General features: G+C 46.4%; 1 protein-coding gene across 5 annotated transcripts in view; it reads right to left on the bottom strand.

Annotated features, from left to right (window-relative positions):
- The window catches only part of ssbp4 (single stranded DNA binding protein 4), a 108,622-nt gene that overhangs the window by 17,645 nt on the left and 64,584 nt on the right, over positions 1-26,393 (bottom strand). For 3 of the 5 annotated variants that reach the window (XM_052037575.1, XM_052037574.1, XM_052037577.1), the window contains one exon: positions 4,855-4,944. The exons of 1 other annotated variant lie outside the window; for it this stretch is intronic. In XM_052037575.1, the coding sequence (XP_051893535.1) occupies positions 4,855-4,944 (90 nt within the window). Of the gene's footprint in view, positions 1-4,854; positions 4,945-8,958; positions 9,039-26,393 lie in introns of those variants that run through there. One more of the 5 variants, XM_052037578.1, reaches the window with a different exon arrangement.

Below are 26,393 nucleotides of genomic sequence, written 5' to 3'. Positions count from 1 at the left end.
CAACACATGGACAAGATTACACCAATTTGTGCCCAGATTATTAAATTTACTTAAAGTAGAAGCATATTGGAGGTGGAACTATCAGGAAAGATCCCTTCACTACAACAGCAAGGCCCTGATACTGTGAAAGGATGTGGTGGCGGTCATGTGGAGAGGTTACTTCCACATGTGATGAGTCCAAAACTGCTGATTGCAAATATAAGATTGTCAGCAATTCAAGAGCAACTTATTTCCCCGGAATGTGTAGCTGGCTCCGACAGGGAATGGTTGAGACGGGAATGATGGTGCTGCTCTTAAGAGGAAGCTGCATAAACAGATGAGAGAGAAAGGGAACAGCAATGGGCAACATCCTTGTTTATTCTGAGCTGTCGTGAACCACTGACACGTATGGTCCTACTGCTCTACTAGCAGAGAACTTACTCTTGCTTTCTTGGCGTAAGCTGATTTTAGTGAAGCTTTATTAGCAGCTCTGTGTACACAGGATGACCTCTAACCCTGCTCTCAGTCTACAAACTCACTAGACTCCATTAAGTAAAGCAGAAAATACTGGGCACACTCAGCAGGTCAGGCAATATCTGCGGGGAAAGAAGCAGAGTTAACCTTTCAGACAGATAACTTCTTCAGAACTGGAAAAGCGAGGAAACACAAATGTTTCATGTTGCAAAGAGGGGGAGGGTGGAGAGAAGTAAGTGACTGTCTGTGATGGGTAGGAGATCAAAGTTGGCACAATGTCTTTGGAGCTGCCTAGTTGTAGATGAATGAGGGAAGTTCGAGAGAAAGAAAAAAAACCAAAAAGAACTTGCTGGAACAATGAGATCCAGAACTCAGCACTTGCTGAAAATGTGAAATAAAAGATCAATGTTGGAAATTCTCTGTAAATCAGGCAGCACCTATGGACAGAGAATAACTGAGTTAATGTTGTAAGTGGATGACCTTACATTGGAACTGGCTAATTCTGACACAAACAGGAAAGGCTAGTTATCTGAAATAGTTGAATTCAATATAGTCCCAAGGGCTACAACTTGCTTAAACAGTAGCTGAGGTGCTGTTCATTGAACTTACATTAGGCTTCATGGATCAGTGTAGGAGATGAAAGACAGAGCTGGAGTGGGACAATGAGTTATTGTGACAGGGGACTGGAAGCTCAGGATCACCCTTGCAGTGTCCTGCAAAGCATTCATCTCATTAGCACTGGCGACCTCATTATAGAGGAGACCACACTGTGAGCACCGCATGCCATCCACTAGATTGGAAGAAGTGCAGGTGAATTGTTGCGTACCTGGAAGAACTGTTTGCGTTCTTGGACAGTGGTAAGGGAAGAGGGCAAAGGGCAGATGTTGCATTTCCTTATGTTACATGGACAAGTGCTGTGAGAAAAGGAATGGAGATGAAAGTGTGAAGCAGGGAGTTGTGGAGGGAATGGTGCCCTCGGAATGCTGAAAGGGGAAGGGAGGGGAAGGTATTTGGTGGTAACATCACATTAAAGGCAGCAGAAAATCTACTGAAAGTGGAGATTAGCGGATGGAAGGCAAGGACAAGGGGGACTACCCTTGTTCTGCTTGGGAGAGATGGTGGGAGGAGAAGGGCAGGAAACAGAGATGAAAATTAAAATCTTTTATTTATTATTTTCTTTCAGAAGCTTAATACAGGTTTACCTTCAGAAATATTATCTGTAAATAACTTTCACCAGATATAAGTTCTAGCAGTAAGAAATAAAAGAAATACGTATTTATTTTTCTCTTTGGAGTATTAAAGCTCTACGGGCACAAGGGAATGTTAACATTTTGTTTTCCAATTTTTAACTGTAAATATATAGGACAGATTTCCATTAAAAGAAATGAATGCTATCTTGTTGAAGAGATGATTATTTAGCGAAAAATAAACAAGAAGTGGATAATACTTGTAGAGGAGGGAAAGTGAGAAAATGGAAGGAAATTTTAAATGTGATGGTAAACAATACAAACTTAATTAGTATGTTTTGCAAAGGCGTGTTTACTTGGTAAAGCAGTAAATATTTTAAAACCTTTGAGATGGAGGTGGGAATCAAAATTTGGACTGGTACTGAGACTCTAGAACTCATAAGGTTAAAAAATTATTTCAAACATAAAAACCCCTGGCATAGTTCGCTGCATTTTACACCATGTCTGGCTTGTTGCTGTTTAGTAGCAGGCTGAACATATGGAATAAACTTTAGAATTTGCATTTTAATGAACATGGCTTAAGATATCAGAACCTGTTATGTGTGATTCAGGTAAGATGTTTCATGTGAGTGACTCTCAGATGTGATTTGGATTGTAAATCTGGCCCTTCCCGCAAGAAAAGGTTATGCACCACTGGAATAAAAGGATTGGGTGATGGGTGAGATGAGAGGGATGGGAGGAGGCTCGTGGGGAACCAGCCAGCAGAATGATCTTCTTCAATTCTGTACATGTAACATAAACTTAATTGAAATTCTGAACCAAATATAAACGTGATCCTTACCATTATACAAAAGGGCAAAATAACTAGCTGTTAACTAGTTACAATAACCACTGATTTTAACCAGTGGTTAATGTGCATTTATTTTGTGTTATGAATCAATCTGTTGATGTATCATTATGACCGGGCTTTTATTTTCAGTTTATGCAGGACTGAAAGTGGGGGACAGGAGAACCATTTCCCAGCTCTCTGATGTTTACAGACTCAGAGAAAGATGTGCTTGGTTGAGTAGACGGCAGGAAACACATATCACCACATGATGGCAGTGTTGTTCAGCAAATCAAAGAACAGTCAATTAAGCAATAATAAAAGCAGAAAAAGCTGGAAATACTCAGGTCAGGCAGCATCTGTGGACAGAGAAAAACAATGTTAACCCTGTTTCTCTCTTCACAGATGCTGCCTGAGCAGCTGAGCAGTTTCAGCATTTTCCATTTTTATTTCAGGTTTCGAGCATCTAGAGTTTTTTTTATTTTTTGTTACCCGTAAACAATGTTGCATCAGGTCTAAAGAGAAAATTAGGAAGAACAAAATATCAGAGAATGCACACGAAACAGACAGCAAAATCAAGGGGATAATCAGAGAGAGCATGAAATAGAGAGCAGAAAACAGAGAGAGAATCCAAGAGAGCACAGAGACAGCAGAGAATGTGTGCAGAGAGAGTGGCAATATGGACAAGCCAGACACGAGAATAGTGGTTCCCAATCTTGTGGCCATGATCCAGTTTGGGATCTCATATACAAAAGATGGCATTGTAAAAATACTGGTCAGGTACTGTCACACATATTTACAACATGCATCGTGCTGAGGGTCTCAAGAATGTTCTTGTGTTTCAGTGAGGTCATGCTAAGAAATTCAGGAGGTAGAGCACTAGTGAGAAAACAGAGGCAAAGGAAACAGAGAACACGGAGAGGTAATGGAAGAGGTGTCAGGGAATTAGCAGAGGGACTCGGACAGAAATACTGCCAGTGAGGGGAACTAGGAAGGAGAGTAAAGAGAGGGGAAACAGAGACAAGAGTGAGACAGAACAAAGTAAAACACAACGTAGAGAGAGGATGCAGTGAGCTGACAGCATGACACAGAGGCGGCAGGCAGAGAGGGAGATGTGTAGAGAGAAAGAGTTGGAGAGCAGAGAGAGGGAGTGAAGAAGAGAGAGGACTGAGATGGGTTGACATAGGGAGGTTGCAGAGGTGAAGACCAAGAGAACAAGACAGGAAAGATTGTTCTCCAGTGCATTACCCAAGCGTCTAATTTTCACCCCAACCCAAATAAAGGGAGTTATCAATGGGACATTGAACCACAGCAGGCGTCACAAACCAGCCCCAATCCCACTTCCCTAGGACATGTTCGGACCAGGTGACTGATGGTGATGGAGACCAGAAAGCTTTCGTTTAGGGATGTTGGTACCTCAGTGGATGACACAGTGAAGGGAGGGATTTAATGTGCCCCTGCCCCCCCCCCCCAACATATCAGGATACAGGACCTCAGCTCAGTCACCACCAGGAGTGCTGGGAGGTAAACCTGGCTGTGGAGGGGTTTCTGGACCACATTAAAAGCCTAGAAGCATGGATCCAGCCAACAGCTCTGCCATTCAATAACATCATAGCTGATCTGATCCAGGCCACAGATCCACTTTCCTGCCTGGTCCCCCTAACCAATGACAATAGACAAAGAATCTATCTCTGCTCGAGTATACTCAGTGACCCTGCCTAACAATGCTCTGGGTGGAGAATCCCATAGTCACAATCCTCTGAGAGAAGAAATTCTTCCTCAACTCCATCTTAAATGGGTAACTGATCCTGCTGTTTTAAGACTATTGAACAGTCCCCTAGTATGATAAGATGGACCCTTGACCTCACAATCTACCTCGTCGTGGCCTTGCACTTTATTTTCTGCCTGCACTGCACTTTCACTGTAACTATAACACTTTATTCTGCATTCTGTTATTGCTTTTCCCTTGTACTATCTCAATGCACTGATCTGATGAAATGATCTATATGGATGGCATGCAAAACAAAGTTTTTCACTGTACCTTGGTACATGTGACAACAATAAACTAATTTACCAACTTCTTATTCTGAACCTGTACCCTCTAGTTCTAGATAAACCCCAGCAGAGGAAACATCTTGTAAAAATCCACCCTGCCCATCGCTCACAAAATCTTCTGTTTCAATAAGATCACCTTTCGTTCTTCTGCACATCAAACAACCTACTCAACCCTTCCTCATCAGACAACCCCTTCACCCCAGGCGCCATGTAATGCAAGTGCTTGCTGTTGGACATGGTGCAGCTTCTAACTGAGAGTGTTGAACCCAAGCCCTGGTGCAGTCCCCCTGTGCCCACCTTGTGGAGACCCCACCGCAGTAAGCTTGTGAGTACCTGGAAGAAGCCGGGCGGGAGAGGGACCCCTGGAGCCCCCTCACCAGGAGTCACGTTACCGAGGACAGGGCTCGGAGCGGCTGCTGCACTCTGCGAAAAGACGCAAGAAGCAATGGGTTAGAATGTGGGGCGAGAGGTCGCACTCAGCCAGCGGGAGAGCTGGCACACCCCCTGCCCCTCACGGTCACCCACACACAACCACAAGGTGGCGGCAAAAGGCAGCGGCCAGACACTGGGCACATCACTCCTCAAGGGTCGGCCTCCGAGGTTCAGAGGAAAGGAGGCAAACAGCCGGCATCAAACCAGGTGGGCGCACATTGTGGCGGGAGTTACAGGCTGGAACATAATTGGAGTTCAGGGGGTTCATATTTAAGTAGAATCCTGGGAGTGAGTAACAGGATGGACTCCAATCGGGGGTTCGGGGGTTTATATATAAATAGATTCTTGGGAGTGAGTTACAGGCTGGAATCCAATCAATGGGTTTATATATGGAATCATGAATAACCAGGAGTGTGTTATGTTTTGGAATCTGCTTGAAGGATTCAGAGGGGGTCTTGGAGAAAGTAACAAATACCCGGCAGTGAGTTACAGGCTGGGATCTGATCATGGGGTTCTGCGGGTTTATAAAGTAACAGATATTCATGGTTGAGTTACAGGCTGGGATTCAACTGAGAGGTTCAGATCGTTTACATGTAGAATAACAGACTCCAGACTGCATTCTGGGGGTGTGTATGTAGAATAACAGGTACATGTGACTGAGTTACAGGGCGGAATCTGATCGAGAGGTTCAGTGGGTTTACATATGGAATAACAAGCCCCCCCCCCCCAGGAGTGAACTACAGGATGGAATCTGATCTGAGAGGTTCAGGGAGGTGGAGTTTACATAGACAGTAACAGATACTGGGAGTTAGATATAAGCTGGAATCTAATCAAGGGGTTGAAGAGGTTTATACATTAAATAACAAATACCCAACAGTGGAATCTGAAGGTTCACAGAGGGGTTTATATATAGAGAAATAGTTAGCCAAGTGTGAGGAAGGATGTTTACAGTGAGCCACTAATGAACCTCTATTATTTTAAACTGTGCCATGTAATCTCGGATATATTTCAGGGTCTAATCTTACCTACCCCTACTGTTCCACCACAGCTGGGATGGGGTGGGCAGGCATTGAATGGAGAGTGGGAGTGTGGATAATCTTGCTGACTGGCTGCCGACAGACCTGGGGTGATGTACTGAGCTAGGGTCTGTGACTGTGCTACACACAGGGCAGGATCACGTCAGAATCTGCTGCCTCTACAGAGACTCCCACCACCAATCACCCTTCGGTGGAGTTGGTACCGATCACTGCCTCCCCCTCCCCACCCCCAGCCCTACCCCAGGTTATCCTCGCACATCATCCTGTGCCTCCCCCGTCTCTCCATCCAATCAGTGAATGGTTTATTGAGGCCCAGCCATGCATACTAATCGGATGAGCATCGAGCTGCTGCAGGAGCAGCTTTGCTTTCAGCAGTTCCACCCTGCACGGGTGCAGAGCTCGCCCAGAGCCCTGGGACTGCGGGGGCACAGCACCACACACACAGGGCTCTTCCCTCCCCCCACCTCGCCTTGTCAAGGCAGACACTCCACCTACCCCCAACCCCCTGCACTCCTCACCCGGGCTGTTCCAGTTCTATCCTCTGAGAGACCATTCATCACGGGGGAGGGGGGTTCGGTGGGGGGTGGAGCCAGTCAATTCTGGCTATTCACCCATGACCGGCATCACAGGCAAACTCAAATGTTACAGAGGCAAGCACAGACACAGAAAGTACAACACACACACACACACACACACACACACACACACACACACACACACACACAGAAAGTACAACACACACAGACATGCACGCACACACAGAGTGCAACACACACAGACACAGAAAGTACAACACACACACATGCACACACACAGAATGTGCAACACACACACACACAAAATGCAACATCACACAAACACGTGCGCACAGAAAGTGCAATACACACATACACACACACACAGAGGAGCAGGTACAGGGAAGCAGATAAACATACATACAGGCATAAATTCACATGTGTAACACACACATGCACAGACACACAAAGTGCAACACACACACATTGGCAAAAAGAAATATACACTACAGAAAGACAAATTCACACACACACACACACACACACACACACACACACACACACACACACACACACACACACACACACACACACACACACACACACACACACACACACACACACACACACACACACACACACACCACCACCACCACCACCACCACCACCACCACCACCACCACCACCACCACCACCACCACCACCACCACAGCCACCTCCCTTCCTTGGTTTATTCCCCTCCTTTCCTGCCTCCCCTTCCCATTCTCCGTTCCCTCCATACCCCCTTCCTCAGCAGTGCTGCCTCGCTTCCTCTCTGTGCCACTGCACCGCACATTAAATGGATCAGCCTGCCCTCCTGGAACTACTTCGAATGGTTTGAATAATGCAACCTGGTCTTGACCTAACCAGTTGCAGCAAATCAGGGACTGAAAGGGTTAAACAAAATAAACACGCAATGGGTTTACAAAAAAAAATTCTGAAGCTTTACAGGCAATGATGTGAATTTTAAATGAGGGCAGAGAGGGGAGTGAAGCGCTGCACTGTGCTGTTGCAGTGCTCGACAGTTCCTCTCCCAGCTCCGTGCAGTGAACTCTCCACTTCAACAACCTGTGGTGGATTCAAAACTATTAAAAATTAATCGGTTTGGAGGCAGATCAGGAGACGCCTCTCCTGACTCGAGTAAAATCCTTCCCTTGGTCAGGTGAATGGGCTCTGCACTACCAGTAACCATGGAAACCCATGCTTCCAATGCCTCTCGAGTCCCCATTAAAACCCTCCACCTGGCAATCACTCAATGCCTCTGAGAGTTGGGTCTGTATCATTAGCTTAGTGAACCCTGCAGGTACCAAAAACCACAATTCTACTTACAGCTCATACATACACTATTTTTTTTAAGCAGGAAATGTTCCCTCCATTGAACCAAGAATCTTAACCCTGCTTACATTTTGTTATTGGGCAAGGCCAGTGTATATCGCCTGTCCTGAACTGCCTTTTGAGAAGGTGGTGGTGAGCTACCATCCTGAACCACTGCAGTCCTTCTGGTGAAGGTGCTCCCTTAGGTGGGTAGTTGGGTGGGTAGTTCCAGGATTTGGACCCGGTGACAGTGAAGGAATGGTATCATTTCCAAATTCAGAAGGTGCTTGACTTGGGAACACTGTCACCTCCAAGTGCCCCGACATGCACCTGCTGCCCTTGGCCTTTGTGGTGGTAGGAGCCAAGGCTTTGGGGTGTGCTGTCGGAATGACCTACTCAGAGAGATGAGCAACTGTAGTCTGTCCTATAGATGGCACAGTCGGCTGCCATAAGGGAGGGATAATCATTTTGGATAGTGGTGGGGGGCGGTGGGGGTTTGCCAATCAAGTAGGCTGCTTTGGCCTGGATGGTGTTAAGCTTCTTAGTGTGTTGGAGATTTCCATCACACTTCTGATGGTGATGATGTAAAGACTTTGGGTATCAGGAGGTGAGTCACTAGATATCCCGCATCTGACCTACTCCAAAAGCCGCAGTACTTCAGTGTAAAGGGAATTATAACAATCATCTGACACTCCATTGGAATTAGAAACAATCACTTCCTTACAAAGTGCATCCCAACCCTCGAGAGCGTGCTGGCTGCCTCTGGGATAGACTTCCTTGGAAGATACTCAAGAGCCCCTCTCAGCCCTGGCGGTGCCTGCTGACAGACTGATCAACCATAGACTGCCTCACAACCAAGACTGGCAGATTTGGTAATGTAGCAGTTAAGTTACTGGACTAGTAGCTGAGTTCTGGACCACTGATCCAGAAGCGAGAGTACAAATCCCACCTCAGTAGCCAGGGAATTTAAATCCAAGTAATTCAATATATCTGGAATTAAAAATCCAGTCTCAGTGACCATAACCATGAAACGACTGGATTTTCATAAAATCCCATCTGATTCACTAATGTCCTCCAGTGAGGGAATCTGCTGCCCTTACCCAGTCTGACTTCAACCCCCTCACCAGGGGCAATTAAGGATGGGCAATAAATGCCAGTATTGCCACTGATGTCCACGTCCCTCACGCAAATGAAAGTAACATGATACAGCTGTATCTCCTCCTCCATGTGTGGGTACTGAGGCCAATTCTGTTCCCCAAATGAATCTGATAACCGCACTTCAGTGTCTGAGTCTCATCTTCACGGACATTGCAGGTCAGCAGGGGTCGGGGAGGGTAGATCTGGGTCGGTCTGTGTGTTGCCAAGGCAGCAACCACGTCCTCCTCTACGGAACCACTATTAAAAACAAAATGGTTCACTCAACCAGAATTGTGATCACTAATAAAATCAATCATCATGTAACTGTGGAGTAAAAACTTATTCAGGGTAAGGGGTGGTGTCAGATAAAGGACCAGTACTGAAGGAGAGTGGACCATCTGAGGGGAGGTACTGAGGGAGAGTCACACTGTTGGAGGGTCCATACTGAGAGAGTGTCACACTGTTGGAGGGTCCACACTGAGGGGGAGTCACGCTGTTGGAGGGTCCACATTGAGGTAGAGTCACATTGTTGGAGGCTCCATACTGAGGGAGTGTCACTGTTGGAGGGTCCATGCTGTGGGCCCTCAGGGGATCGCGTGTGTCATGGATGGTATGAATGCGATTCTAATTTGAAGTGTTGCGTGTTGCGTTAGCAGGTGTAGTGTTGCGTGTTTGTTTCGCGGGTATTAGTTCGCATTATTTTACTGTAGTCATGTAGTTGCTAAGTTGTTTCTTCTCTTCTGTTTTGGATGTAGTGTATTGACACTGGTTGTCCTTTTTTGTAGAGCTTTTAGTTAATAAACGTTTATATAACAGAAAGGTCTAAACTGAGAGAGTGCCACACTGTTGGAGACTCCATACTGAGGGAGTGTCACACTGTTGGTGAGTCCATACTGAGGGAGTGTCACACTGTTGGTGGGTCCATACGGAGGGAATGTCACACTGTTGGAAGGGCAAGACTGCAGGCGTGCTGCACCTTTGGGAAACTGTTGAGGACTTGCTGCAATGTTTGAGGGTCAGACTGAGAGGTAATGGACAGTAGAGCAGGAATACTGAGGGAGTGCTGCACACTCTGTAGAACAGTGCTGAGGGTGCCACGCATTGTTTGAGGGGCAATGCTGGGGAACGTTGTGATGTTGGATGGGCAGTACTGCTGGAAGGACAGTACTCTGCAATGCTGTCCTGTTGAATGGATAGCACTGAGGGCTCTGCCCTGTTGGAGGGCATGCACTGAAGGGGTGCTGCACTGACAGAGGGGCAGTAGTGAGGGAATGCTGTATCGTTGGAGATAATACTGGGGGGTGCTGCAGTGTTGGAGGGGGAGTTACTGGGGCAGTCTTGTCCTTTTGCATAAGAGTCACTTGTGATTGAGGATGACATGCTTCCACACTGTTCAACCCACAGCAACTACTCTCCAGAACCAAGGTCACCTGAACCTCAGTCGTCGATGGCAGTGTGCAGATGACCTTTTCGTTCGAAGACTGAACTCAAAGACATTATTGACTCCTTCACTGAAGCACATGGGAGGACAGGCCTTACACTTTCCATTCACAAGACCAAAGTCCTCTGCCAACCTGTCATCCCTGCCCCTATATGTTTCTGAGGCCTGTACTGAGACTTGAACTACCTTTAGTGGACATCTCAGGGAACTGGAAAAATACAGCTAACGTTGTCTCCACAAGTTCACTGCAAAGATAAATGAATACTGAGGGAGTTACACCATATTGAGCAAGCACTGCAAGAGCAGGTGGGCATCAGGAAGGTTGCACCAGGGCAGTACAGGGTGCAGTACTGAGGGAGTGTTGCTTTGAAGAATAGGCTGTGGTAATGGGGAACCACAGTGTTGGAGGGGCAGTACCAGGGGCGTGCTGTACTATTGGAGGAGCAGTACCAGAGCGAGTGCTGCATTGTCATAAAACCAATGTCATTCCAGCCTGTTCCCAAAGATGTTGAAGGTTGTGGAGGCAGCTGGAATTATTCTCTTGGTATTTGTGGCCTGAATTCTCCCTCAATTGTCATCAAAAATGACTGCTGGTTCATTCCATTCAGACCAAAGTACCAACACTGACAACATTCTGAGGTCATTGACTATTCCCACGGTGTTTTGATGTGAACTGGAACAGTGTGGGAGAACAACTGAGACTTGCTCGTCCACACAAATCCAATTCCTCGACAATGCCTGCTTTCCATCCACTGGCCCAACCAACTATTCAACCAGAGAGCTTCCCACGTGCACCCAAAAAACACGCAATCAAAGACCCCACCGACCCGGGTCTTTCTCCCTTCTCTCCTCTCCCATCAGGCAGAAGATACAGGAGCCTGAGGGCACATACCACCAGGCTCAAGGACAGCTTCTATCCTACTGTGATAAGACTATTGAATGGTTCCCTTATACAATGAGATGGACTCTTGACCTCACAATCTACCTTGTTGTGACCTTGCACCTTATTGTCTACCTGCACTGCACTTCCTCTGTAGCTGTGACGCTTTACTCTGCACTGTTATTGTTTTTACCTGTACTACCTCAATGCAATCTGTACTAACTCAATGTAACTGCACTGTGTAATGAATTGACCTGTACGATTGGTATGCAAAACAAGTTTTTCACTGTACCTTGGTACAATTGACAATAATAAACCAACACCAATACCAATCCCAATACCAATTTGCTGTCAGCTCAGCTACTGCTGAAACCCTCATCTGCACCTTTTTTAACTCTAACCTTTACCTTTACACCTTGGCATTTAGAAGAATGATGGGTGATCTTATTGAAACATATAAGGTCCTTGGGGGCATGGCAGGGTAGATGGTGAGATATGTCCACCAGTGGGGGAATCTCGGATGGGGGGGGGGGGCAGTCATTTAACACTGAAGTGCCAGGGAGCTTCTTCTCACAGAGGGTGATCAACCTCAGGAATTCTCTACCTTGGAACGTTGTGGAGGCTGAATCGCTGGAGTATTTAAAGAGGAAGTAGATGCATTTTTGAAAGATCAGGGAATTGAGGGCGATGGGGAACTGGCACAGAGAGGGAGATGAGGGCTGGGGCAGATCAGCCACGATCATATTGAATAGTGGGACAGGTTGGAGGGGCCGAGTGGCCTATACCTGCTCCGATTTTCTTGTGTTCTTATGTTCGAAATGTGTTTATTCCAACCCACTGCTGTTGACCTCCCTTAATGCGTCCTTCGGAAACTTGAGCTCATCCAAACCTCTTCTGCTGGTGCCTGAACTTTCATCACCAGGTCCCATTCACCCCAGTAGTCATGTCTCTCTGATTCACCATGGCTCCCACCACAGTACGCTTCAATTTCTCACCTTACTATGTCCCTGGTCTCTCTTCTCCCTGTCTCTGTAACCTCCAGCAGCCCTATTCCTCTGGGATCTCTGCATGTCTATAGCTTCTGGACTCTTGGTCATTCCCAAATTTACTTCATTCCACCAATGGCAGCTGTGTCTTTTAGCCGCTAAACTCTGGAATTCTGTCCCTAAACAGTCTCTCAGTCTCTTTCTATTACTCTCACTCTCTATCTCCCCTTCAAGACACTCCTTAAAACCTTGCTCTTTAACCAACCTTTTGGCCATTGGTATGACCAATGTTTCAGGTAGATCCCTGCTCTTCCTTGAAAATACCCTGGAATTTTTTATGTCAACCAGAGAGAGTCTTGGTTTGATGACAGTGTAGCACTTACTGGGTGCTGGCACTGGGAAGATCAGTCTAAACTAATGCCTCCAAGTGCAGGAGGGGACTTGAAGATGGAGTGGGACACAATGTCTGGTTCAGTGGCAGCACCCTCACCTCTGACTCAAAGGTGGTAAGTGCAAATCCCAGTCTAGAGTTTGAGCAGGGAAAATCCAGGATGATGCATCAGGACTGAGTGGGGCTGGAAGTGTGGCTGTTTGGATGATGTGTTAGATCTGATCTCTATCCATTATCAATCTATGGCGCTATATTGAAGAAGATCAGAGCAACTGTTTCCAGAGTGCTGATCAATACATACACTTGTCACAGGATGGGGACATCACTGCAATGCTAGCATTTGTAGTCCATCACAAACCGGCCCTGAACTGAGGAGACAGTTAAGAGTCAATCAGATTGGTGGGCCAGGATCACAAATAAACCAGACTGGGTAAGGGAAGATTTTCTGCCCTGAAGGATATTATTGATCCAGATGGGTTTTATGATAATTCAGTGGTTTCATGGGCCGCATTTACTGAGAGTAGGTTGGTGCTCACTCAACATTACTGTGAGAGATAACTGATCATTGTCTTGTTGCTACTCGTGGAACTTGCAGTGTGTACCTTGCTGTGGTGTCTTCATTATACGTCTTTTTTTAAGCCACAACTTCACAGATTCACAGGCAAAGAAGGAGGCCATTCAGTCCGTTGAATATGTACATCTCCATGTTAGAACAATGCAGCTGGTCTCAGTCCCCTGCCCTTTCCTCATAGTTCTGACTTCAGATACCTGTCAGGCATCTATCTGAATGCTACACTTGAACTTGTCTCCACTACTACTCAGGACAGTCCACTCCAGACCCTAACCACTCACGCCATAAAGAAGTTTTTCCTCATCTTAGTTTTGGTTACTATGTCAATCATCTTCATTCACATTGCTTGGTTCTTGACCGCTCCACCGATGGAAACTGTCTCTCTTGATCTCATGATTTAAAATACCTCCATCAGAAGGATTGCAGCCTCCTCTGTTTCAGGGAGAACAACACCAACGTTCTCCAGTTTGTCCACACAACTTAAATTCCTCACCATGGAATGATTTTGGTAAATTCTTTCTCACCTGCCCCATAACCTTCACCTCAATGTTAAAGTTTGGTGCCAGAACTGGACACAATATTCCAGTTGTGACCAAAGCAGTGTTTTACGATGATTACGAAGTTCTTGCCTTCATTTATTGTGAGCAATTTTGGGCCCATATCTAAGGAAAGATGTGCTGGCCCCAGAGAGGCTCCAGAGGAGGTTCACAAGAATGATCCCAGGAATGAAAGGTTTAACCTGTGAGGAGTGTTTGATGTCTCTGGGCCTGCACTAAATGGAGTTCAGAAGGATGAGGGGGGAATCTCATTGAAACCTACCAGATACAGAAAGGCCTGGATAGAGTGGACGTGGGAGGATGTTTCCAGCAGTAGGAGAATCTAGGATCTGAGGGCACAGCCTCAGAATAAAGGGACGTCTCTTTAAAACTGAGATGAGGAGGAATTTCTTCAGCCAGGAGGGTTGTGATCTGTGGAATTTGTTGCCATAGACAGCTGCGGTGGCCAGTCACTGGGTGTATTTAAGGCAGAGATTGATAGGTTCTTGATTGGTAAAGGGATAAGGGTTATGCGAAGAAGATGGGAAAATGGAGTTGAAATTGAATGGTGGAGCAGAACCTGATGGGCCGAATGGCCTAATTCTGCTCCTATATCTTATGGTCCTTTATAACTGTACTATAAATATATATTTATTTATAAATATATACTTGTATATATTTTTATTAGGAATAAAGTTTACTTTTTAAATAAAAAAATTATAAAACCCAGGATACCATGTATTTTTCAACATGCCCTTCCATTTCAATGAATGTACCTCCACTCCTCAATCTCTCTGTTCTTGTGTCCCTTGTAAAATTCTGGTTTGTATTCTTCTTGCAATTCTTCTGACTAAATGTAACCGTTTGCATTCTCAGCGTTAGATTTCACCTGCTACCCTGTCTGCCCCTTCTACTAGGCTGTCCGTATCTCCTTGAAGTCTGTTGCTCTCTACAGTCCTCAATGATTTGTGCTACCTGCAAATTTGAAAACCATGTCCAGTACACCCAAGTTCAAGTCATTAATATATATTAAAGAAAATCTGTGGTCCTGATCGTGACCTTGAGGGAGTTCCACTGTATACTTGCCTTTAGTACAAACAACCTTCCACTACTATTTTGGTTACTTAGCTAATTTCCTATCCATGCTGTTACAAACCCCTTTTTATTTCATGGCCTTCAATCTTCCTGACAGCCTGTTACATGGTAGCTTGTCAAATACCTTCTCACTTTCTCGCTCTGACGCAAGAGTACCACGTTTCTGCAACAGACTGGAGGGACTGGAGGGAGAGGGCAAAAAGCAGTAGTTGCACGGTCGGTAAACTGAGTTGAGGGGAGAACAGTCATTGTCTGTTGGGGGAGGGTCGTGGGGGAGGCAGTTATGACAACAGTTTGCGTGCATGTGTAGCATCCTTAATGCAGTTGTAAATTGGGCAAAGATTTGACAGTGAACCACAAATGAAGCTATTAGAGCAGGCACTAAGCTTGGTTGGGAGTAAATTTTAAGGAGCATCTTAAATGAGAACAGGGAGTTTTGTGGGGATCTTCCAGAGCATTAGAGCAAGTGATGTGTTTGATCTCAGGTGAGGGTGACAATGGGTCGAGTGACGTATGGTGGAGTTATGGATTTTTGGGTGGGTACAGCATTTGTGTGGGGATGAAAGTGGTGTTTTGGATAAGACAATAAGTTGGCATATTGCTGATCTGTATGGAGGTATGGAAGGGAGATGCATGGTGAAATGGGTGGGTGTGTGGGCATGTCCATGTATCTGCTTGTGTGTGGGTGCATGTGTAGGTAGGTGGGTACATTTGGGTGTATTTGCATGTGTATGTGTGTTCATGTGTATGTGTGTCTGTGCGTGGGCATGTGTGGGTATGCATGCATGTGTAGGTGTGTTTAAGTGTGTGTATTTGTGTGTAGCTGTCAGGAGATATGTATACATGTTTATGTGTGATGGGTAAGTGTGGGTGTGTTTGTGCATGTATAGTTGTGTGTATGTTTGTGTTGGGAAGGCTATGCGTGTATGAGTGTGTGCCAATATGTGTGTCTGCACATGAGTGTGTTGTCAGGGCTGTGTGTGTGTGTGTGTGTGTGTGTGTGTGTGTGTGTGTGTGTGTGTGTGTGTGTGTGTGTGTATGTACAGAGGGCTGTGTATGTGTGTGTGTATGTATGTGTGTGTACAGAGAGCTGTGGGCGGGGTTGTGTGATGTTCCATGGGTGGCTGCTGGTCGGGGGACACGGCCTGCTCTCTCCTGCAGCTGCAGCATCAATCGCTTGATTAATTTCCTGCTAAACAAATGTGTCGGAAAGACATGGATTCCCAGCACTGAACAACAAGCAGACCACCGGGCACCCTGCCCACTCTCAGTAAGTGGCAAACAGCGGGCTTACCCTTTCACTTTCAAGTAGACAAAAGGCAGATCCAAATCATGTAAACCATTCCTCATAACACCCCTTACCAGGCAGGTACAGTACTGGTGTGGACAGAAGCCCTGTACCCCTGGTGTTACACAGTGATGGACCTGCCCACACCAGCACTGTACCCCTGGTGTTACACAGTGACGGACCTGCCCACACCAGCACTGTACCCCTGGTGTTACACAGTGACGGACCTGCCCACACCAGCACTGTACCCCTGGTGTTACACAGTGACAGACCTGTCCACACCAGCATTGTACTCCTGGCGTTACACAGTGACGGACCTGTCCATACCAGCACTGTACTCCTGGTGTTACACAGTGACGGACCTGTCCACACCAGCACTGTACTCCTGGTGTTACACAGTGACGGACCTGTCCAAACCAGCACTGTACTCCTGGTGTTACACAGTGATGGACCTGTCCACACCAGCACTGTACCCCCTGCTCTAACACAGTGACGGACCCATCCACACCATCACTGTATCTCAGTGTTACACAGTGACAGAGCTGTACCCATCAGTACTATACACCAATGTGAAACAACTACAGACCTGTCTGCACGTATAGTACCTCAGTGTTGCACAGTTACAGACCCACCAACACTGTACCCCAGTATTACAGTGGCAAAGTACACCAGCACTACGCCTTAGTATTATACAGTGAGAGATAAGTACCTGAGTGTAATACAGTAACATTTACACTGCACCCCAGTTTTATACAGTGACAGACCTACATCACTGTCATTTTACTGGAACTTCCACAATGACAGACTGCACCCAACAATACTACAACAATGCTCCATAATAACAGAACTGACTCCACTCATGGTTGTACCCACAGTATTTTAGTTTGCAATAAGACAGTCAACAACAGAACAATTTCAGGTGAAATTTAAACCCTTTTCTAACATTCACCATTACTCAATGCCTTGATTGGCATTTATGTTCCACCTGACGTGCTCTGTCCCCTCCATCACTGTACATTGTGGCTGATGTGTACCATCCACAAAATGTGCACAATTACTTATCTAGGTTACTCCAAGAGCACCCCACCAAAATCCTTGATCTCGAGGACCAAGGACAAGATCAGCAGTTGCATGGGCACAATACCACCTGAAGGTTCACCTCCGAGTTCCCACACTATTCTAGCTGGAAATACAGCACTATTCTGTCATTGTAACTGGGATTGAATCCTGAGAATCCCTCCCCAATAGCACTGTAGGAAAGCCTTCACTGGTAAGGACAGTTATGGTTCATGAGGACAGCTCACTATTACCTAGGAATGCAAATTCTGGCTTTGCCAGTGTTCCTAAATGCTGTAAAATGAATTGAAAAAGACCCACTTCATTGCTATATTGCTCTGCTAATTCCAAACTGCCAAGTTGTCCAAGAGCAGACAGCTTTTGGGAATACTGTGCCTCAAAGGGTATCAGTGTATGCTGGACCTGTCCTCAGGTGAGGAATCAGTGTCTGTGGGACTCATATTCCAGTGAGAGTTGTGTTTGTTTGACATGTACCCAGTGAGTGTCAGTCTCTGTGGCATCTCTACCACAGTTGAGCCAGTGTCTGTACCTGTACCCCATTGAGAGTCAGCGTATGTCAAACCCGTGCTCCAGTGAAAGTCAGTGCTCTTAAGGCAGCTCCAGTGCGGCTGGAATAACCTGAATTTGAAATACCAAGGAAGTAGTGAGATAGTGATTGGGAAACAGGCCTAACAGGATTCGAATGTTATTCACTTGAAACTTGGAGGTTGGGAAGGTGCCCTGACAAATTCTCCAAATTTAATCTAACTCTACAAACAAACTGGACTCTAAGGCAGGTTAGGGACATAGGCTACAGAGACCAGTGACAGGTCAAACAATCCGTACTGTTTGAAGCTCAGTGATCAGACAATTAAACTGACACTAGTGATTAGTGAATGATCCTGTGCTCACTGGATCTAGCAGGGTTATGTCCTCAATAACCAGGAGTATGGGTAAGGGCAGGACAGGGATGGCTTTGACTGAATAAGTGTGCAACTAACTGGGCCCAATTAATGATGCTAATTGCAAATAGACTTGCAGGAAATATTAATCAGCATTTCAGTTCTGGTGAAGAGCTGACAATCAGAATCCCAGCGAGCTGGAGAACTGTGATTTTTACTATCACAATAAAGGCTTACCCAATCAAACATGCTAATAAATAGGGAAAAAAAGTCTCCTTTATCCACAGAGCACTCCACAACCTCACAACACCTCAAGCACAGCCAATAAGGAGCTTTCTTCAAAGTGCAGTCACTGTTGAGCAGGAAGGATTGGGAGCCAATTTATGCAGAGCAAGGTGCCACCAACAACTGTGATAAGTGACCTGATAATGTTGGTTAAGGGACAAGCAACAAAGAGCAGGTTAGGGAGAACTGTCCTGCTCACCATCTTCTTCCAGCAGCTGTGGGGAGTTTTACAACCACCTGGGAGGGCATCTTTGGCTTCTCTTGGGAAAGACGGTGTGGCACTCCATTGCTGTGCCAGCCTGGATTTCTGTGGCCAAATCCTGGTAGAGGGATTTGAAGTCACAATTCCCTGATTTGGAGGCAAGGGTGCTGATCACACAGCCAAATGGAAAGATATCAGAACAGTGATGAGAAACTTGGTCAAAGAAGTGGGCTCTTAGAAGGATCTTAAAGGGAATCAGGGAGATTAAGGGAAGGAATTCCAGAGCCTAGGACCAAGGCAGCCAACGGCATGGCTATGAATGGTAGACTGATTAAATTCGGGAATACTCAAGCAGCTAGAACAGGAGGAGCACCGGAATCTCAGATGATTCTAGGGCTGGAGAAGATCACAGAGACAGGGAGAGGACAAGACAATAAAGACATTTGAAAAGGATGAGAATTTTTAAAGCAAGGCATTGCTGGAAGAGGAGCCAGTGTGGGTCAGGAAGCTTCATGGGTTCTGTGGCTCAGGAGCACACCAGGTAGCACCTGGCTCAGCGAGGCAACAAGGCATTTGTAACGAATTTTTGCCATAATTTTGCAGTAAACCTTTGATTAAATTGGGCAGAAATTATAGAGGACAATTCCATACATTGTGGCTTGATGTTGTTCTCTAACTTCTGATTCAGAAAGTTGTCAATTCATGGTCCCACTCCAGACCCTGAACATAAAAGCCGGGCTAAAGGAGTGCTGCACTGTCAGAGGGCCAGTACTAAGGAAGCATTATATTAGTGGAGGGATGGTTTGAGGGAGAGCTGTGCTTTCAGGCAGATTGTACTGAGGAAGGGATGCAGTTTTGGAGAGGTAGCATTTCTTTTTGCACTACTTCAGCTTGCACTACTTCAGTTTGCACTACAATCTTTGCACTATTCTGCTGCTTCGTGCTCGTCATTGTATTTATTGTTGTATTTATTATTACCATCTATACTGTTTACTCTGTGAACTTCATATGAGCAACAAATTTCATTGTACCTTGGTGTATATTACAAAAAAGAAATCTGTAACGTGGAGGTAGTACTGCGCTGTTGGAGAGACAACACTGAGGTAGCACTGCACTGTTGGAGAGACAACACTGAGGGAGTGCTGCGCTGTTGGTGGGACAACACTGAGGGAGTGCTGCACGGTTGGTGGGACAACACTGAGGGAGTGCTGCACGGTTGGTGGGACAACACTGAGGGAGTGCTGCACTGTTGGAGGGACAATGCTGAGGGAATGCTGCACTGTTGGTGGGACAACACTGAGGGAGTGCTGCACGGTTGGAGGGACAACGCTGAGGGAATGCTGCACTGTTGGTGGGACAACACTGAGGGAGTGCTGCACTGTTGGAGAGACAACACTGAGGGAGCGCTGCACTGTTTAAGGAGCAGCACTGAGCAGAGCCACACTGGCAGAGGGGCGATACTGAGGGACTGTCACATTACTGAGAGGGTAATTCTGAGCAAGTGCCGTACAGTTGGAAGGGCTGTACGAAGGAATGCTGATGGGTTAGATCGGCAATACTGAGGGAGTGCTGCACTGTCAGAGAGCAGTGTTAAGGGAATAACTGTTTGAGGGGCAGCACCAACAGAATACCAGATGTTTTTAAGTTCAAAAATAAACTTTATTCATAAGAATATATGCAAGAAATACAACAAACGGTGCATGGCTTTCTTTACATCTATAGTGTTGTTCAGTCTATATATTCATAGTGCTATCGGTTCTGTATATTTGAAGTGGTAGTACATTCTGTGTACATGGTACCATTGCCACTCATGTGGCCTCCTCGGATGATACAGACTTCAAGTGTTTGAGAGGCTTTTACACGGGGCTTATCCACTCAATGAATAGCAACGTGGCAAAAGGACCTTCGACTGTGGTTGTTAACGTTACACTATTACAGCACCAACAACCCGGGTTCATTTCCCATCGCTGTCTGTAAGGAGTTTGTATGTTCTCCCCATGTCTATGTGGGTTTCCTCTGGGTGCTCCGGTTTCCTCCCACATCCCAAAGACATACAGGTTAGGAGCTGTGGGCATGCTATGTTGGCGCCGGAAGAGCAGCCACACTTCTGGGCTGCCCCCAGCACATTCTCAGTAACGCAAAAAGACGCATTTCACTGTGTGTTTCGATGTACATGTGACTAATAAATAAATATCTTATCTTATCCTTCCCCACAGACCCTTAGTATTGGCTACACCAAGCTTCAGTGCATCCCTCAGCACGTACACCTGCACCCCGGACTGTGCCTGTCAGCAACACTCGCTTACAGACATAGCACTGTACTGGAAGACCAACAAGTTTCAGACAGACCAAAGTGCGTCTTTCACTGAGCTGATGATCTTCCAGCAGCACTTGATGTCTGTCTCGGGATGCATCCCTAGGGAAAGCCTGTAGATCAGAGAGTGTTACGCAGCTGCTCGGGATGAACCCCATCAAGGACCTTTGCATCCTTTACAGACACTGTTGGAGGAGCAGTGCAGAGGAACTGCCACACTGTCAGAGGGACAGGACAGAGGGACCACCACACTAAGGCACCATAGTCTGGATATCCTGAGGAATTGTTACTGCCACACATATGCTGGGTTGCTGCCTATGTGGTCCGTGGATCTATTAATTCTTTCTCTTTCTCTTTCTCTGCTCATCCCACCCCACTACTCCCTCTCCAGTTTAACACAATTAATCACCATGCCCTGGGAACTAAGAATCAAGCTCCACCATTGGCTGCTTTAAGGCTTTCTCCTCCTCCACTGCTCCCTTGGGATGAAGTCTGAGAACACAGCTTGCGGGGGATGGGAATGGCTGCACAGCCAAAGGGATTCCACAGGTCCTTGTGCCCAGTCTGAACGGTACACAGCTTCAAAATTCTATGGAATTTCAAGTCCCAGAGACTCTCACTGGAGTACAGGTCCCATAGACTGACTGACACTGGGATATGGTTCCACAGACCTTGTCCATCACTGGGTTAAAGTTTCCAATGACACCAACGGTCATTGGGGAGCAGGTGTCAGAGACACTGTCTCTCAGTGGGTTAAAGATTCCACAGGCACTGTCTCTCAGTGCAGTAAGTATCCCACAGACACTGACCCTCACTGGGGTCAAGCTCTCTCAGACATTGTCAAACAGTGGGTTTAAGGTTCTACAGTCACTATATCTCAGTGCAGGATGGGGTCCCCCAGACACTAACTCTCACTGGTTTAGAGGATCATTGGGACATCTGTCATTGACAACATTGGTAAAAATGACCACCACATTGCCTTTGTGGAGACAAGGTCCCGGCCCACCAAGGGCACCCTGCAGTGTGTTGTATGGCACTACAAATGTGCTTTATGAGATTGACTCAGAACAGCACACAAAATGCTGGAGGAACTCAGCATGTCAGGCAGTATCTATGGATCCACAGATGCTGTCTGACCCGCTGAGTTCCTCCAGATTTTTGTGTTTTGCTCCAGATTCCAGCATCTGCAGTCTCTTGTGTCTCCATTTGACTCAGAACAGATCTGTCACTTACAAACTGGGCATCTATGAGGTGGCTGTGGACTGTCAGTAGGAACAGACATGTACACAACCACAATCTTCAACCTCATGAACCTGGCATATCCCTCACTACCATTACCAACAAGCCAGGGGATCAACCTGGTTCAATCCGTGCTGCAGAAGGGCATTGCTGGGAGCAGCCCCAGGCAGAAAATAAAAAGGATGAGGTGCCAGCCTAGTCAGTGTGTAATACAGGACTATGTGCATCGTCCCGTATTCCCATAGTTGTGGTACAGTGATGCAGCCTAGTGGAGCTGGTTCTTCACAGTTCCAGTGACCCAGGTTCAATCCTGACTTCCAGTACTCTCTGTGTGGAGTTTGCACGTTCTCCTTGTGAAACACATGGGTGTTTCCTCCAGGTATCCTCTCACATCCAAAGCGTAAGGATTGGTAGGTTAATTGGATGCTCTATATTGCCCCTAGTGTAGGTGAGTGGTAGAACTGATGGGAATATGGGGAGAATGGGTAACAGGGAATAATTAGTGGAATGTTTGACCTATGAGTAGGCATTGACTCGATGGGCCAAATGAAATAAGGAAAAATATGGAAACTGCAAAAACAGCATGTAATGGATGGAGTGAAGCAATCTCACAACCAACGGATCAGATCAAAGCTCTGCAGTCTTACTACATGTACTTTGTGAGTGATGGTAAGGTCAATTAAAGAGCTAATGAAAGATAAGAGGTCCCTGGGATGTTCCCACTCTCAATGTAGGGGTCCAGTATGTGAGTGCTAAAAAATGCCCGAAGCATTCACCACCATGTCCAACCAGAAAGTTACAAAACATCTCAGCTCCTCCTGAGATTCCCAGCAACCATGGAAGTCAGCGATTCACCTCAATGCAATTTCAAACAACAGCTGGAGAGCACTGGATACAGACAGAAAACATCTCAGCTGCAGTGCTGAAGACCTGCTCTCCAGCGTTTGCTGTTTTTTTTCACCCTACTGTTACAGCTACAATGGCATTGACCTGACAATGTGGAATATTGCCCAGGTATGTCCTGTTTGCAAAAGGCAGAACAAATCCATCTGGCTAAATTTACTGCCTAATCAGTTTACTCTCAGTCATCTGCAAAGTAATGGAAGCTATTATCAACAGTGCTATCAAACAGCACTTACTCACCAAGACCGACTTACAGATGCCCAGTTTGGTTTTGCCAGGACCCTCAGCTCCTGAGCTTATCGCAACCTTGGTACAAACATGCACCAAACTGCTGAATTCAAGGGGTGAGGTGAGAGTGGCTGTCCTTGACATCATGATAGCATTTGACTGAGTGTGGCATCAAGTTGCCTTGGTAAAACTGAAGTCAATGGGCATCAACAGGAACAACTCCAGCGTTTGAAATCACACCTTCCACAAAGGAAGGTGGTTGTGATTGTCAGAGGCCAGTCATCCTAGCCCCAGGTATCACTGCAGAAATTCCTTAGGTGTGTGTCTTGGGCCCAACTGTCTTCAGCTACTTTATCAAAGATCTTCCTCTATCATTCGGTCAGAAGTGGGGAAGTTCACTATGACTACACAAGTTCAATTCCGTGTACAACTCCTCACAAACGAAGCAGCCTGCAGTAAGACCTTGACAACATTCAGACATGGACTGATATGTGAAAAGCAGCAATTCACACCACAAATGCGTCAGGCAATGGCCATCTCCAACAAGGGAGAAGCTAACCCTATCCTTTACATTTATGGCAATTACCATCACAGAGTTCCCCACCATCAATACCTTGGGGGTCACCAATGACCACAAACTCAACTGGACTGGCCGTATAAATAACCCTGGCTACAGAGGTTGAGTATGCTGTGGCAAACTTCTCACCTCCTGACACTCATCTGTAAGTTACAAGTCCGGAATATGATGGAATACTCTCCATTTGTCTGGATGAACCCAGCACAACAAACTCTGAAGAAGCTCAACACCATCAGGCCAAACCCTAATGCACCTCACCCTTCACCGTAAACGGTCATTTTCTCTACATCAGTGCACAACGTTACTCAAACCCGTGACCTCTGCCAACAAGATGGACAAAGGCAGCAGGCAGGATGGGAACACCTTCACCAACAAGGTCCCTCAGAAGTTGCATGCCATTCTAACAATTCTGCCGGCAGTTCATCGTCATTACTGGGTTTAATTCCTGAAACTCTTTCCTCATATCACTGTCATTTGATGGGCTGCAGCAGCTTAAAGAGACAGCTCACCAGCACCTTCTCAAGAGTAATTAGGGAATTTGGCCTTGCCAGAAATGACAAGATCCCAAAGATTAATTTTAAAAAAAAGGCTCAGAGACTTTACACCAGCTGGGTAAATGTTCCACTGACACTGACTCTCACTCTCCCTAGGGTGATGAGATGAGATATTTATTTATTAGTCACATGTACAATGAAACACACAGTGAAATGCGTCTTTTTGTGTTACTGAGAATGTGCTGGGGGCAGCCCGCAAGTGTCGCCACTCTTCCGGCACCAACATAAGCGTGCCCACAGCTCCTAACCTGTATGTCTTTGGAATGTGAGAGGAAACCGGAGCACCCGGAGGAAACCCACGCAGGACACACGGGGAGAAACATACAAACTCCTTACAAACAGCGGTTGAATTGAACAAGGGTTTGCTGGCGCTGTAATAGTGTTATGCTAACCACTACAGTCCTCCAGAGCATCAACGCTCACTGTGGTGAAAGGTTCTAGGCACACTGCAGAAAGGGGCAAACATAGTATGTTCCACCTTGTCATTTTTATTTCTGCCTGGGGCTGTTCCCAGCATGCCCTTCTGCAGCACACACTGATCCCCTGGCTTGTTGTAATGGTAGTGAGTACAGTTTCCCACACAGGGCAAAGCAGTGGCAAAGTCCTCGCAGTGCCAGAGACCCAGGTTCAATCCGGACCTTGGGTGGTGTCTGTGTGGAGCTTGCACGTTCTCTCCTGCAATTGCTTGGGTTTCACCTGGGTGTTCCAGTTTCCTCCCACATCCCAAAGACATGTGGTTTGGTAGGTTATCGGCCACTGTAAATTACCCCAAGGGTGTAGATTAGTGGTAGAATCTGGGGATTGTTGATGAGAATGTGAGATTAATGTGGGGTTAGTGTAAAATGTGTGGTGGATGGTCGACTTCGGTGGGCTGAAGGGCCTGTTTCCATGCAGTATTATTCTATGACCCTGATGAAAAACACAATGATGCTGGAGGAACTCAGCAGGCCAGGCAGCATCTGTGGAGAAAAAGAGGCAGTCAATGTTTCGGGTCAGGACTCTTCTTCAGGTCTTTTCTCCACAGATGCTGCCTGGCCTGTTGAGTTCCTTCAGCATCGTTGTGTTTTTCATCTAGATTCCAGCGTCTGCAGTCCAAAGAGCTTGACGTCCACTAGGGTAGAGGTTGCACAGACATTGACTTTCACTGGCTAGAAGTTCCACAGACACCAACTCTGTCTGTGATATATGAGGTAAAACTCTGGGCTACAGATCCCACAGATACTTTACTCTCACTGGGGTACAGATCCAATGGACAACAGACACTGACGTGGTACGTGCCACCACAGACATTGACCCTCACTGGGGTCCAGGTCCCAAAGGCACTGATTTGTACCAGATTAAAGCTTCCAGAAAACACTGATTCTCACTGGGGTACAAGTTGCACAGACACTTACCCTCACTGGTGAAGGGGCCTCACTGACACTGACTCTCACTGTGTAAGCCCTACAAACACAGATTGTCTCTGGAGTACCACTTCCACAGACATTGACTCCTCCATTTCCTCTGACACATGCTTATGATCTGATGGAGGATTTAACATCCTGCATGGATTTGACAGAAACGGATCCCCTGGAGGAATCCAGTTGGCCAGGAGGAGTCTCGGTGTTTGAAATAAAGCGGTTGAAAAGAAAACCAGGAAATTATACAAAGGGCAGTGAGAAGGTGGAATGCGTGCCCCAGAGGCACAGAGACAAGCAGGGTGTTTAAAGGGGTCCAGTATTATGGGATGGGAAACAGGCAGTGTGTGTAAGCAAGAGCTAGATCCATTTAAACGGAGCAGCCTGCAGGAAGGGCTTTTGGGTTCTAGACAGTGATGGTGGCAAATCCACAGGGTTGTAGTCCAACAGGCCTTCTTTGAGCTTCCAGTTCTGTAGCACCTTTAACGTAAGCAAAAATGTGCCGAGGCATTTCACAGGGGCACTTATGAAGAACCAGCCACATTAGAATATA

This window comes from Pristis pectinata, chromosome 24 (assembly GCF_009764475.1).
Source record: "Pristis pectinata isolate sPriPec2 chromosome 24, sPriPec2.1.pri, whole genome shotgun sequence".
Lineage (NCBI taxonomy): Eukaryota > Metazoa > Chordata > Chondrichthyes > Rhinopristiformes > Pristidae > Pristis > Pristis pectinata.
The sequence above is the reverse complement of the archived record's forward strand: the minus strand, read 5'-3'. Positions and strand labels throughout refer to the sequence as shown.